The 15,225-nt window shown below is 47.7% G+C and overlaps 2 protein-coding genes across 4 annotated transcripts in view; one reads left to right on the forward strand and one right to left on the reverse strand.

Annotated features, from left to right (window-relative positions):
- On the reverse strand, window positions 1–12,587 carry MNDA (myeloid cell nuclear differentiation antigen). Its single transcript, XM_025420700.3, has 7 exons — window positions 12,387–12,587; window positions 7,283–7,565; window positions 6,122–6,258; window positions 5,457–5,633; window positions 4,090–4,512; window positions 2,232–2,420; window positions 1–321 (listed from the first exon to the last, which is right to left on the reverse strand). Exons 2-7 carry the CDS (start codon window positions 7,545–7,547, stop codon window positions 187–189), a joined length of 1,326 nt encoding a protein of 441 aa, XP_025276485.1. The 5' UTR covers window positions 7,548–7,565; window positions 12,387–12,587; the 3' UTR covers window positions 1–186.
- Window positions 12,506–15,225, forward strand: part of LOC112642948 (olfactory receptor 6N2-like) — a 25,396-nt gene continuing 22,676 nt past the window's right edge. Inside the window, exons 1-2 of one of the 3 annotated variants that reach the window (XM_025420701.3) lie at window positions 12,506–12,647; window positions 12,789–12,951. The gene's annotated coding sequence lies outside the window, so the exon portion shown is untranslated. Of the gene's footprint in view, window positions 12,648–12,688; window positions 12,952–13,078; window positions 13,230–15,225 lie in introns of those variants that run through there. The other 2 variants (XR_003125511.3, XR_003125510.3) reach the window with 2 other exon arrangements.

Raw genomic sequence — 15,225 nt, forward strand, 5'->3', positions numbered from 1 at the left:
TTGGCAGACGATGCCCTTTGAAAAAGGCAGTTTTATTTGTTTGCATCATAAATGTATAAGGTGCAAAATGTAATATGCTTAGAAAATACAGAAGAAGAAGTAAATTTCATAAAATAAAGAAATGTAATCTACAGCTCAGACATAAAAAGCCATTAATATGCTGCAGTATTTCTACGGCTTCTGTTTTTAAAAGAAATTCTCAGTTTTAACAATGTCACTGTTATAGGCCACGAATTGATTTGGAGGGGAGTTCATCATATCAAACTCCAGCTGAAAATCATAGCCGGCTGGTTCCTTCTTGGTTTTCCTCGTCTTGATGACCTTAAAGGAGGAGTGAGAAAGACACAATGAGATCCTCTGCTGCTTTTTCTCCTTCTACCACCGGTGTCCTTTCTCAGAGCTGCTCATTCTGTCTCCCATCTCCTGCCATGCACCCCCTGTGGTGAGCCCTGTCCCTCCTCACTACCTGGAGCCTAAAGGAGGTATTTCCTGGAGCCCCCATGGGTCCATCTGAACAGCGTAAGAGCTCTACAGGAGGGTGGGACGGAACTGTGAAAGAAGGGGAGTCCTCACTGGAGCAGAAAGGGGACAGGAAGTCACAAAAGGTTAAGTATTTTTCCCAGTACAACTGCTCTGGATTTAAGGTAAAAGTCAGGGATTCTTGCTTCAGGAGATCTGAGAAGTGGCACTGACGTGCTGGTCCACGTCGGTTTACATGAATATATCAGTACTTCTAAATTAATTATTGGACTCAATTTAACATTAATTAGTGTACCAGGAACTCCACGGTGGACCTCTGTGACTGTGTGCATGTTCCTATGTCCTTAAGAAAGAGAGCCCAGTGCCACGTGGGCCAGAATGTGCGCTGCACTACAGTGTGGTACCTTTTGATCTAACATACAGTTGTCCAAGGTCCTGGGACCCCCTTGGTTGTTTTGTGTCTGGCGTTCGCACTGTTGACCCTCTTCCTCGTTAATCTCATTCTTCGTGCTTATTATACACATTTTCCATTTTACTTCTGACACCTGTGCTCACTTCTTTCATTCTTGTGTGGTGTGTTTCACCTCGGGCCACTCTCAAGGACCGGTTTTTCCCCAAAGCTTCACTCTTATGTGTCTGATCTGCCCATGGAGCATGCCCCAGAATCTGACTCTGGAGCCCACGCACCTGGGCCAGCATAGGAATGTCAGTTCCAGCAAATACAGGTCTTTCAAAAATAATGATAATCAATATCTCTATCAATGAAGTGGGAATAATGATGTATCTTCATCATTGTCTCGGTTCCCAGCACACAGTAAGCGCTCAGCTATGTGTTTTCTTATTAGTATAAATATACATGTTATAATGTTATTATTTCTCCGAGGCAATATCGTTCCCAGCCACGACTTTAAGAATTATCCCCTAACCTGACAAATGCTGCTGCTGCTTGCTACCCCAGTCTCCAAACCTGGCATCTTTCCAGATAGTTACTAGAATACTTTTTGCTAAGATGTCAAAGTAGTCAAGCATTCTTCTACATAAAATCTTTCCATTTTTTAAGTGGTTACTTATTTTCACGATGAATTTTCCATTTCCACTTATTTCTGACAAAAGAAATACACCATCGGGCCCTGACTCCTCTGTTTTTACTCTCTGGCCCCATCTTCCCACTGTCTCCACACCTATGGCATTTCAGGTGTAGAGAAATCATGTTGTTTCACCCTTTTGAGGATACACATACATCATTTCCTTTGCCTAGAGTTCTTTCCAATGTCTCCTTTGCTAAGAAAAAGAGTCACCAGGGCAGATTTCTTTCCGTTTTCGTGTTGGACAGTTAGATAATGTCAGGGACTTAGCTAGAGTTAGAGATTTTGACCCTTGGAGGACCAGTCAAGCTACATCCCCAACGTCAGGCAAGCGGTGACTGCTGAAGCCAGGGTTCTAATCAGGTCTGTCCTATACAAAGCCCTGCTCTCAACCATTATGAGAAGTTGCCTTCCTTCATTCCTAATTTCTTCAAATATTTCCTTATATAGCACAAGTATCATATCCTTTTGAAATCCACATGAATGTCATTTTTTTTTCATAGCCTCTTAAAAACCCTCCACCTAAAAGTGAATGCAAGGCAAGGTTGTGTTCTCCTCCCACCTGCTGGACTCTATGGATAAGAAAACGGGGACCTGGTGCTCTCAGGACCTAAACAAAATTATTTGCATCCTTGGCAAACTACCGTTCCTCTATCCAGTTCCCACCTGGATGAAGCTGTGAGTTCCACAGGTCAGTTTCAGCTTCTGGTCAATGGTTTTCAGTTGGAAGTAGAAGAGTCGGAGTTTATCTCCTTCCTTGCACGGGATGTTGTGCCATCTTCCGGTGCCCAAGACCTCCATCGCTCCTGTATTATCCTGTATTGTGTAGATCGTCGTCTTCCTATTCACTTTTATCTGTCACAGAAATTTAACATTCAGTTTCTTTTTCTTTTTAATAGAAAAATAGCTTTATTTATTGATTTGACAGAGAGAGAGAGAGAGAGCGAGCAAGAGAGAGAGCAAGCATGGGAAGCAGCAGATGGAAGGAGAGGGAGAAGCAGACCCCTCACTGATCAGAAAGCCTGATGCGGGGTTGATCTGAGGACCCTGAGGTCATGACCTGAGCTGAAGGCTGATGCTTGACTGACTGAGCCCCCCAGGTGTCCCTGACATTCAGTTCCTGAAGACCTTGTAGTGACCTTCATATGTATGAGGAAGCCCCTGGTGGCACAGTAACCGCAAGGCGTAAAAAAGCAATTATAGGCACAGAGACACATACAACTTGGGTAAGGTCTTCGCAGAGAACTTGCCCTTTACTATCCTGCTTTTGTATTTTCTTCCCCTTCCTTGTTCTAGACATTTTCTACCTGGCAATCCTACAACAATGAGTTTTCTTCCTATTTTCTACTGCTTCCCCACAAGGGAAGCTTCGGTTCCTTAAAACGACTGGAATCAGAGGAATTGGGGAGCTCTGGTGGACTCCCTTAGCTCTTGCCCTCATGCAGAAAGGAATGGACCTGGCCACAACTATTCATTCAGGCCATTATAAAGATTCTATACAACAAGTAAGCTTCCAGGAGCTCACTAATTCTTTATTCCACCTTCTCCTTTTACCCGCTCTTCTCCAAATCTTATCTCCACTGGGATCCTGCAGTTCACAATCCATGGAGTCTTACTTTCTTAAGTTATAACCCATCGATTCTATAAATGCATTTCTTACCACGTGGTCTCTTAAAGACAGTGTAAGAAAGTAATGGAAGTAAATTAAGGGGCTCTCCTGGAAGACAAGCCCATGGGGTCATGAAGCATATAGGATCACATGAGATCATATGAGCTACCAGGGGAGTTCATGGCAGTTTGTAGATTCTGGGGAGAATTGAATGCATCATACTAACGAGGACCCTGAATTTGGACATGACGTATCAGTAAAACTCTCCATGCCATCCCTCCCCCCTTTTGGGGATATAATGGAATTCGATCGCCATGTCTTCCAAATATCATGCAATACGAAACCTTAGTCTCCAGTAAACTGTTCATAAATGACATATTAAATAAATAGGTGAAAAGAGGCAGCCTTGAATGATTTTGTCAGTTGTGTCCACGTTGAAGGCATTCACCTTCAGGAGAATACAAGCCAATATAGTTTCTACTCTGAATATGTGTCACAACCAGAATTAATCTTTGTTAGGGCAATCTAGTATTGAAAATATATGCGTTTTTTTTTTTTTTTAAAACGTGTATACAGTCGTGGAGGAGCACAGAGCTACAATTACGAACATGCGCACGCTGATTTATACCCTGTGCTGTCTTTGCTCACAGAGGCTGAATGAAAATAATCATTACTGGGGAAATGACAAGGCTCTAGTGACTCTTTTTCAAAGAACTTGCATGAAGGTGTCTTGGGTGGAAGCCCTGAGTCCCCAGTCCTGCGTCCTGCTGGGCGGCACACCCGACCACCTACCTGTTGTCAAGGGAGAGGGCTCGGAGCCGGGCTCCACCCCCGGTCAGTACACAGAGCAGCACAAGGGCTAACACTCCCGTTCAGGTGTGGATGGAGAAAATGAAAACGATTTTAAGGGATTACCTGAGTTAACGGAAATAATCCATACACAAATGTTCCCGATGCTTGCTTGTAAAGGTTATCAATCTTGGGGGTTTCATTTGCTCTTTTGGTGATGCTGTTTGGGACCGCAATCACTTGGAAAGGATCAGCCTCGTACACGTATGAGGTTTTGTTTATCTCGAGGATTCCCTTGCATTCGAAGTAGTCTGAGATGGTAAGGATATTCTCCTTGGTGAACTTCTCCTTCAGGTTGCTGTTTAAGACCTTCACTTGGAAAAACTGACTGGAGGTGGCCACCGTAGCGTGAAACATTCTGCTTCTCCCCTCCTCTGGGCACTCGTACTCGAAGGGCTCCGTTGCCTTCAGAACCAGGACTGTCAGGGGGTCCTTCTGAAGGACACGTCCTCTCGCGGCGCCTTGATGTTGGCCCTGCACCATCTGGTTCTGTGGGGGACAGAAGCAGGGAAACAGACCTAGGGGATGAATACCGGTCACTTTCTCACGTGTGAAACCTCAGTGATAACATTGGGACCAAGAGGGGCCCCCACGGGTATGTGGAGCTGGAGCCAGGCTGCAGAGGAATCGCCTCACAAAAGGGAAAAGCTAAGGGGCTGGTAGCTCGGCAGCAAGTGTCAGGTAGCGGGCGGTGGCGTGGAGTCCAGACCCTGCATTTCAACAGAAGGGCCCGTCCCTCTGCCCTCAGAAGAATGAAAGCATGGTCCCCAGCAAGAGCGGCACAGAACTGGGGACGACGAGAGCCCTGCCCTAAGGAACAGATTCAAATCTTTTATTCGACTATATCCTCCTCCCGTTTAGTCTTAAAAGATTAAAGAGAAGAAAGAGCGAGTGAAGAACGCTGACAGCCCTGAAGGTGAGGAGTGGCGCCCACGCGAGCCTCAGAGATCACAGTTTTCGGTGTGTCCGGGGTCATGTTGAGGATCCAACCCATGTCACCTCTGCTCAGGAAACAGTTGTGACAAGTAGTGAGAAGGGCACGCGGTGGCTCCAAGTCCCCTAGTCTACTTGGCTCAGGACAGGAGTTGTGGCTAGAACCACGTACCCACAGCATTTCTCGAATCCTGCCATGAAGAGGAAGCCCCCTTGTCTGCGCAGGAAGTATGGAGGGAGGGATGGGTGTTGGGCCCAGAGAACTTGGAGCCAAACCATTTGCCCCCCACAGACTAGAAATACTTGGACTGGTCTGGCCCGGGGCGGGACATACGGCGACCACCACTGTCCTCTGTGTGGCGGTGGCTTCTCTTCATGTGACCGGTTGACCCACAACAAGGGAAGCACTTGGGCCCAAGCGAGTTGGTGTGCCCACGATGGACAGCAGTGGCTGTTGGTGGGTTGACGGGAGCCCGGCAAGGAGAACGGGGCGGGGGTACCTCGGGGAAGGCCGCGGCCCAGGGCGTCGACGATGAGGTGTGGGGCTGCGGAAGCAAGCCCATAAAGCCCGTGGCTGCGGACGGGTTGGCTCCTGAATGGCAGGTGGGCTGAGTCGGCGGCCCGAACCCCTTATTCTTTTTTGTCGAAGCCAGTTCTTTGGTGGCCGTGTTTCTTTTCTGAAAGCAATGTAATTTTCCTGTTAGCAGTCGCCTGTGCTAAATGAAACACAACATAGTTCCATTATTTTGTGGTAGGTTCTTCTCATATGGCACGTGATGTCCTTAGAAACCCCAGGATGCCCCCGCCTGTCACCTCCAGAGACAGGCAGGGGTCAGAGCTGGCAGAGATGACACCTAAAGCACACACAGCCCCCCGGGGGGAAGGGGACAGCTCTAGACGACAGGCGATCGAGGTCGCGACGGTGCACGAGCCGTGCTCCCCACTGACCGGGAGCCCATCCTAGAAGGGCCACGAGGTCAGCACGTCTCCGCCGCAGGGGCCTGGATGGCATTTCTGGGCGCCTCCCTCTTCGCCCGGCACCAGGCCCGTGACCCATGATGCCTCAATTTGGCAAATCCGCACCGTTAGGATATTAGGAAGCAGCAAGGGCCTCGGCAAAGCTCCTTTCTTGACACCCGGTGCCCACTGTCCCTCCTCAACTTACCTGAGTCTTCCTGGTCCCCTCGGCTCCCCCACGCGGCACCGCGCTGCCTGCGGTCGGGGCGTGTGGAGCAGGGCCCGCTCCTTCCCGCGGCCTCTTTCTCCTTGGAGTTTCTTCTGTTGCTTTGGTTTTCTTCGCAGCTGATACACAGACAAGGAGGACACGATGAAGCCAGAGATGGAGCGGTTTCCAAGCTAAGTCCCCTGGGCCCCTGCCGGGGATCTAGGTGCGCCCCTGCCCCCTGCCCTGCTGTGCCCAGGCCCCCGGCCCCAGCCCCGACCCCGCAGCACCGCAGGCTGGGGCGAGCGCGGCCGGCTCCTCAGCGGCTCCTGTTCTCCCTTCCCATGCAGTGAGCGTGGGCTCCCAGGTGCCCCAACCCCACCCTCTCCCAGCCCTGTTCTCCCATCGTTTTCTTAAAAAAAAAAAAAGAAATCCAAGGTTTTCATGATACTGACTGCTTGCTCATGTTCTTCAAAAGATCCCTTAAAATTACAGAAACCAACGAAAGGAAATACGCTACAGATTGTGACAAAATGGTGCCATTGGCCTTTGGACTTTTTTTTTTTTAAGTTTATTTTAGTATGCTGAGTCCCCCTCTCTGAGAGGCAGGCTTTATGGTAAGTTGTTATACCTTTGTTGCTAGAGAGGAAGTGATCACGTGGCAAACAGTGTTAGTAGAACAGGTACATTCATTGGTTTCATGCAATTATTTTAAAATAAGTGATTATTTTGTGATTTTTCCTTTTTTGTAAAGATTTTATTTATTTATTCATGAGAGACAGAGATAGAGAGAGAGAGAGGCAGAGACACAGGCAGAGGGAGAAGCAGGCTCCATGCAGGGAGCCCGATGTGGGACTTGATCCCGGGTCTCCAGGATCACGCCCTGGGCAGAAGGCGGCGCTAAACCGCCGCGCCACCTGGGCTGCCCCCTTGTGATTTTTCTAAGGCATCACCCCACATGCACCCTCCAGCATAGGTCCGTCCCTCTCACAGGAAAGGGGATGCCCCAGGCTGCCAGCCTGTTGGCCTTGGCAGCCCCTGACCTCCTGGCTGCGGAGCCGTGCCCTGGTAAAGGGGTACACCAGCCGCCACCAAGTGCTCTTGTACTCAGTTTGGGGAGGGGGGTCAAGGTGGAACAGATGGGTGTGGGATCTTCCTTATTACCTTTTACCTTCTCATTTCTAAGTTGTTTGACAATGTCCGTAAGTGATGGCATTTCCTTGAACAGGTCTATTAGCTTGTTCACGCAGGCAACCCCTGGGAACTTCTTTTCCATCAGGTCGGCAATCTTGACCTTGTTATATTCTTCTTGCATGTTTGCGGTCAGTCCCAAATCGCGGGCCAGTACGGACTTGACTATGCTAAACTGGTAGTCATTGATGGGCTCCAGTCCTTTCAGCAGAATAATCTTCTTGTACTCACCCTCCATCTCCACGTGTGGCTGAACCTGGAAGAGAAAAATACCGCAGGGCGTTAGACTTTGATCTGCAAGAGGTAAAAGCCTGGTTGTGTCTACGTCAGTGAGTGGCCCATGCCGGGCTGTCATCCTCGAGTGTGTGTGACAAAGAAGAACTGAATTTCCAGGTGTCACTGTGGAAAATGGGTTGAGAACTATATTGGGACTCATATATATGGCTTGAGCTATATTTGGGACTTCTACGAAATTCTCTCCTTTTAATAATGACAGTTGAGTTGGGTCGCAATGGGTGTGGCGGCAGGAAGTGTGGAAGGAGGCAGTTGTCGCCCTGCGTGGCATGTGGGCTACAGGGCATCGGAGTACCCGCCCCCCCTCCCATCCCGTGTTGGGACTGCGTCTCTCCTTGGATGCCCACCCGCTGGCTCCTGACTGGGCCGCCCGCTCTGGCTGAAGGGGCCGCGTGCAGAGTGGGCTGCAGCCTCTCACCCCCCGCAACTGTCCTCCCACCACGCCGGGTCCTCGGCCCCGCACAGCTGGCTCCTCCCGAGTCAGCCCATCATGCATCCTCTCTTCCTGGGGCTCAGCTCAGCCCACGTTCTCGAGGCCTCTGGCCCCTCGACCTCCCGTGGGACATCTATCTGCTCTCTCCCGCAGAATCACAGCACTGGTTGGCCAGGACTATTTCATCGTTGCCTGAATTTCCTCCTTTCAGGCTAATTTCTCTCCTCACTTCTCTCTCCATAAACTGCACTTCTAGTGTTTTTGAAACCCTTTGGTATTTCCCTGCTTTCCTTAGGAAGTATTCCTTGATATCAAGCCTGGCTTGGAGGTCTTGAATAATGTCTCTTTCTTTTCCTTTTTTAAAAGATTTTATTTATTTATAAATATTCATGAGATACACAGAGAGAGAGGCAGAGACATAGGCAGAGGGAGAAGCAGGGTCTCGATCCCAGGACCCTGGGATCACAACCTGAGCTGAAGGCAGACATTCAACTGCTGAGCCACCCAGGCACCCAGAATAATGTCTTTTTCTGACTTCTCCCCTTTTCTATTTTTCATATTTAAGCTCCAGATGCATACATAGCATCCTGCTATTTCAGGCTGTCTACATGGAATGTACTTCTTACCTTTTTTCTAAATGGTAAATCTAGAGAATACATGGTGTTCATGAAACTAGTATAACCTAACTTCAAATTCTAGCAAATTAGGTGAACGTGCAGACGTGTTCAGCCTGAATCCAATCATATTCTTATGTCAGATATTTTCACATAATCCTAAACTCTGAATGTAATTCTACTTATGAAAACCATTATTTGTGAAAAATGCCTTTTTTGTAATTTCTTTTCTCTGATACCTTTCCTCAACACATGACTCTGTAAGTGGAAGATGGTGGTTAACAGCTTAGACTTTGGAGTTTGGAGGACTTAGCTCCTAGAATATGATCATGTGGTGATTTGTAAGATGAGATTGAAAACTGTCCCACCAGAAGACAGAATGGATTCAGAAATAGAAGATAGAAAGTGCATGTCAGACATGTCAGGGCAGGTCAAAGTGTCCATGCCCACATGCTGTTTGCTGTTAAAAGAGTGAAATATAAAATGAAAGACAGAAAATATTTAAAGAAAGAATGAGATACACTTCCTAGAATAAAATAACAGGAACATCCTCAGAGGGACTGGCCAACAGAGTGAAGGAAAAACCCACATCAGGACATAATGCAGAGAAACTGAGAAATACCCAAAACAGCAAGAAAAATTTAATTTCCAGAGGAAAAGAGAAGATCACTTACAAAGTTTCAAAATCAGATTTTCAACAGCAAAAATGGCAGGGAGTACCTTTATATAGTATCTCACCCAAATTCCATGTCTGCACTTTTGAAATCTCTCAAAAAACGTGAAAGCAAAAGTTGTGTGGGTGCGCGTGACTGCACATTGTACAAGTGTGTCAATTTGGTGACAAAATTTATTAGAAAAATATGTGATGTGAGATCTCAGGAGCCTACATAGAATTTTTTTTTTTTTTTAATTCCATCTTAGTGCAAGTGCTCCTGGGTCTTGTTGATGTGGTTTTGAGTAGAGTTGTTGAGGCCTGGAGCCCAGAGCCAAGAAAAAATTCTAGAGACATCTTTGGTGCAAAAAAGGTGGTTTTACTAAAGCAAGGGGACAGGACCCTTGGGCAGAAAGAGCTGCTGCTCCGGGGTTGTGAGGGGTGACTGATTATATAGTTTGGGGTGAGAGGAAGTAAAGCTCAAGGAAGTTCCAAAAGGATTTTCATATAGTAAAGAAGATGCACAGGATCCTGGAGGCCTAGCCACGGCCAAGCCAAGGTTGATCTTCCCTCTAGCAACGCATTATCATGAAGACAGCTGGGAGCTTCCAGGAGGAACGTTACCTCTGCCTGCCTCAGTTATTTGTCAGTGGGCTGCAGGTTATAAGGATGTGTAATTTTATCTACGTCGCCTTCTGCCTTTGTTTCCCACATCATTGCTACAGGACTATGGATGCCTGTGAAGCCAAGAGTCAGGACTCAGATCTTACTTATATGGACTTAGATGAACTATATAAGACACAAGATGTGGTGTGTGCATCAGACAGCCTTTTTTTAATTTTAATTTTAATTTTTTTAATAATAAATTTATTTTTTATTGGTGTTCAATTTGCCAACATACGGAATAACACCCAGTGCTCATCCCGTCAAGTGCCCCCCTCAGTGCCCGTCACCCACTCACCCCCACCCCCCGCCCTCCTCCCCTTCCACCACCCCTAGTTCGTTTCCCAGACTTAGGAGTCTTCCATGTTCCAGACAGCCTTTCCTAATTCACTCACGTTCCGAATTTCAAAACATATGTGAACCCAAAGTTTTCAGAGAAGTGTTGTCAACATGAAGGAAAAATAATTTTGAGACCAGAATTTTGTGGCTAGTTCCGATGGCATTGAAAGGCAATGGGCGACGGATCAAGCCCTGATCTTGACCAGCACAGAAAGGAGAAGATTGGCGACCCAGAGACACCGACCCAGCAGTGCTTTGGAAATAGTATTCTCCAAGAAAATAAATGAGGTCGGGGAAAACAAAACAAAACAAAACGAAAAAGCTGCAGATTAAAAAGTAAGTGAGGGATCCCTGGGTGGCGCAGCGGTTTGGCGCCTGCCTTTGGCCCAGGGCGCGATCCTGGAGACCCGGGATCAAATCCCACGTGGGGCTCCCGGTGCATGGAGCCTGCTTCTCCCTCTGCCTGTGTCTCTGCCTCTCTCTCTCTCTCTCTCTCTCTCTCTCTGTGACCATCATAAATAAATAAAAAATTTAAAAAAAAAAGTAAGTGAGAACAAGACTTTGATTGCCTCTTTCAATATCTTAAAAATAAATAAAGCCCTAACTGAAGAGAAACAGGAAGTAGATCAACACAGCGGGGCGGACTGGGGAGAAGGAGGATGTGTGTTCACTGGGTACTTGCCAGTTAAGAGGCGTTAGAGACACGAATCCAAAACTATTGGAGAAGAAGAAAGCGCAGAATAAACACTACAGATAAGTGTTATAAATTAGTCAAAATACAGCATTTCACCCAGTGTACAAAAGTCATAAACCTACTAAAAGGCAACATTTCAAAACTGGATTTAAAAAAAGAAAAACTACACATGTGTCATTGATAAAAAGTAATTAAAAGTCTAAAAAAAAATAGTTCCAAGAAGTTGTACGTAGAAATGCTAAGCACAGTAGTGTTTCTGTGTCAGTGTAGCTTTAAATAGACCCTAAGACAAAGGTTTTAATCAGAACTGGAGTTTCACTGCAGGATGATAGAAAGTTTATATTCCAGAAGGATGGAACAGTTTTAATCCTATTATGTATTATGAGCTTATATATTTATATTATGGATAGTGTTATGCAGCATGCTTCTCTCTACCTATATTCATATATATAATATATGTTAACAATTGAGAGAACTACTAGGAAAAATGGACAAAATCACGATGACTGTTTGATTCTAGCTTGTCAGTTACTGAACAAAGCAAGAAAAGCAGCAGAAAATACTTAGAAAAGTTGACCAACACTGTGTTAGGCTTGGATGAAAAGCTTGATCTAACCCTTAGGAAGTCCTGAAACTAATATTTAAAACATTATACTACACGAAGTGTCTGGGTACCAAGCTCTATGGAGAGACTGAAGTAATCCCAAAATGTGGCTACAGATTTGTCTCCAACCATGTCTTTCCTACAGACTCCCCCACGGTGTGCCGTGAAGAAGGGGAGCAGCAGGCCTGTCGGGACCTCAAGTGACCCCCGCCTCGTGGGCCGAGTGGGGCCACAGCACCTGGGAGAGGGCGAGGGCCCGTGTGCTGTGCCGGGGCCCCAGGAGCCTGAGCTGCTGCTGCTGGGGGGGTGGGGGGGGGGCTGTGCTCCTGTCCTGTGACCCTGGTATAATACCATAGAATAGGGTTTTGTGTCCATATGTGTTTTCTTATTTAACATCATTGCATAATACTTTTTTCTGACACCGTCCTGTCCCCTCCCTGGGCTCCCAACACAGGCAGCACGTTTCCTGGGCTCCCTCCAGGCAGGAAAGCCAAGGCCCGCTTCTAACTATCAGCTCGCATCATAAACACCTGCAGAGTGAATTTTAAAATCTGTGAGAGTCACAGGTGGACGTTATTGCCCCACGTAGTGGAAGGATTAGAATGAAGGCACCGAGGTGCCCACCTTGCAGAATCCAGGGGATGCCCCCCCTGCACCCTCCCCCCACAAGGACTGGAGAGCTGCCCGCTTCCGGTGATCCAGGGATCCTGTGATCCTGGGATCCTGGGATCCCGGGATCCCCTGAGGACCCGCATCTCCTGCGCAGCTCTCCGGCTGGACCTACCTCGCTGAAGGTTCTCCCCAGAAGCTCAGATCTTGAGGTCTTCTTCAGAAGGGTGCCGATCAGTATCCGTGTGGTTCCAGGAGGCAGACAAATCAGGGCAGCTCTCAGGAACTGGGCTGCGGCCACTGCAATCTCCGGGAAGCGAAGAATCTACTTCCCGAGATAAGAAAATGGCCTCGCAGAGTGACGAGTGACGGGGCCAGGCCGGGCGGGCCCAGCCCCAGAGGCCCCAGGAGCTCCTCTGAGACTCCTCCCACCCAGGTCTGTAGCTTTCTGTTTCCCTCGTGCGAGGAGCACAGCAGCTCTCTCTTAAACATCTTAGTCACCGTGAGTTCGAGCTAAATAATCATTTGTTTCATTTTTTTTTTTTTTTCAAACATCTGAATGCACTTGGGGCGTTAGACCTTCCCGAGGCAGCAGCTTCACTGCGGGGCAGCCGCCTCCAGGGCCCCTTAAGCGAGGCCATGAAGGAGGAGTGAGTCACCAACCGCGACATCCTCCTTTCCTGTTCACAGAGAGAGCGACCCGGGCTGTCACTAGGAGATGCTGGGGCAATTTTTCACGGGTAAGCACAATCGGCTAATCAGCTCGTAATGAACCCTGCAAATTCTGGTAGAGCAAGGAAGCTTCTAGAAGAGTTGAGGGCCTGCTAAATACTTTGTCTACAAAGCTTTTTTTTCTATATTGTACAGTGGGTGCAATTTGGAGAATTGTCACCCCGAGATGTCAAATAAAAGGAAGCAGTCGGCACGTGGCATGGTGGCCACCCGCTGGCTGACTTGCAGGAAAGAAGGGGCCCGCATGCAAAAGGTGGAGAAAACTGATGGGATTCACTGGAACCAGGTTTGTGGCTTTGAACTCTGGGCTTGAAAAACCCCTAAATGTGCAGGAAGGAGACCAGAGAAACCCAGGAGGGTCTGGCCGGTGCCCTGACTCTTTACTGCAGACTTTCGTGCAGTTTAGGTGGACGCATTGAGCTCTGCTAGCATGAAGAGGGGAAGGACTGGAGGGAGGCCAGAGGGAGGAGACCCAGGACAGGGCTATCAGGCTTCAGGCTGTTTCCTTTTCCCTGTGGAGGAAACTAGCTCCTGTGGAGTGATGCCCTCTGTCGTCTCTCCAGCAGAAGACACACACACTACAGCCCCAAACACAGGGAAGTGGGAACGATGCTCCTCTGTCCCTATGATGTAGTTTTGGAAGGTTGGCGAGGTCTGGAGCCGATGGCCAGGAAAGAATTCTCGAGAAGTCTTTGGTGCAATAAAGGTGATTTTACCAACGCACGGGGGGACGGACCACGGGCAGAAAGAGCTGCTGCCCGGGGGTTGTGAGGGATGGAGGATTATGTATTTGGGAGTACGGGGGAGCTAAGGGAAAAAGGGGGTGTCCAAAAGGACTTTGATAAGCTCAAGACCGTCAGGACGCTGGAGGCCCTGCCATTGTCAAGCTAGAGTGGTTTTTCCCTCTAGCAAGTTGTCAACATTAAGACAATCGGGACCTTCCCCCAGGACCGGGGTATTCCTCCCATCGCGGGTCCTTGTCCATAGGCTACAGATCCTAAAGAAATTTATCTCTGTTTACATTGACTCCTGCCTCAGTTTCCACATCACTCGTGGACGGGAGAGTGATGTTAAGGCTCCAGGAAATGGAGTTACGGGTCTCTGAGGTTTAGCCTGTGGATAAGAAAGCTTTTTCTTTGTAAATCACTGAGACATTGGCAAACTGAGGGAGACTCCTGTCTTGCCGGACTGTGATCTCTATTAATTAACGGTTTGGGTTTTTTCCTCCCGTTAGTTTTAGGGCAGCCAGAAGTGCCTGAGGAATGTCACACTTGGCCAAAGGCCGGACGGGGCTGGGTGGGTGCGTGTGGGTGTATCAGCTTTGCTTCGTCCTTGGCTTCCCTTCCTCTCTCTCATCACCTACGTGCATTTAGAATTTTAAAAAGTGGACCAAAGAAATGAAAAACGACTATGCCTTTGCCCCGACTCCTGGTCAGTGGTCCAACAATCGGTGACTTGGGCCATTGTAGAGACACGCAGGGATTCACCAGGACCTCAACCTACTACAACGATGAGGGAGCAGAAGGTGAGCAGAGGACAAGGCACCAAGCGGACAGCCCGAAACCCTGATGCCCCAGGTGGGACCTGCCTGAGGTCCTCGGGCACTCCTGGCTGCCCTAAAGATACCTTACGGAGATCACGGTCCTGCGAGACGTGCATCTCCCTCCGTTTACCAACACCTTAGTAATTTACAAGAATTAAAAGCATTTTTATCAATAACCTTGCTTCCAGAAGGAAATGTAGATACAATTAAATGTCCCGGTCACCTGTAGCCCAGGGGCAGAGACTTGAAGGGGCAGAGGGTCACGTTCCTTCGAGCAGCTCCCAACTGTCTTTTTTTTTTTTTTTTCATGTGGGTTATATGTTTTAATCCGTACAATAATACAAATTTTAGGGTTTATAATACTTATTTTGCTTAAAGCAGATTTAGTTAACTCATCATATGTTAACCCACATGGATTTATTTTTTTAATTTAAATTTTAGTTAGTGAACATACAGTTTAATATTGGTTTCTTGGGTAGAATTCGGGGATTCCTCACTTGTATACAACCCCAGTGCTCATTTTAACTATGTGTTAATAGGAGTCGTATGTGGAATTGAAGAAAGGAAACCTATGAATGTATGGGAAGAGGGAAAGAAAACAATGAAAGAGGGAAACAAGCCATAACAGGCTCTTTAATGACCGAGAACTGCGGGTTGATAGAGGGAGATGGTTGGTGAATGGCCGGATGGATTAAGGTATTAAGGAGGGTACTGGTGTGACCAACTGTCTTTTTTTTTT

Source organism: Canis lupus, chromosome 38 (genome assembly GCF_003254725.2).
Source record: "Canis lupus dingo isolate Sandy chromosome 38, ASM325472v2, whole genome shotgun sequence".
Lineage (NCBI taxonomy): Eukaryota > Metazoa > Chordata > Mammalia > Carnivora > Canidae > Canis > Canis lupus.

What these genes read in the sequence shown, in the direction of transcription:
- MNDA (XM_025420700.3), bottom strand. Translation starts at nt 7,547, where the DNA reads ATGGAGGGTGAGTACAAGAAGATTATTCTGCTGAAAGGACTGGAGCCC. An exon ending in GGGCCGCGGCCTTCCCCGAG is followed by an intron (nt 4,513 to 5,456) that starts GTACCCCCGCCC and finishes TGTCCCCCACAG; the next exon opens with AACCAGATGGTGCAGGGCCA. An exon ending in GAACTCACAGCTTCATCCAG is followed by an intron (nt 322 to 2,231) that starts GTGGGAACTGGA and finishes TCCTCCTTTAAG; the next exon opens with GTCATCAAGACGAGGAAAAC.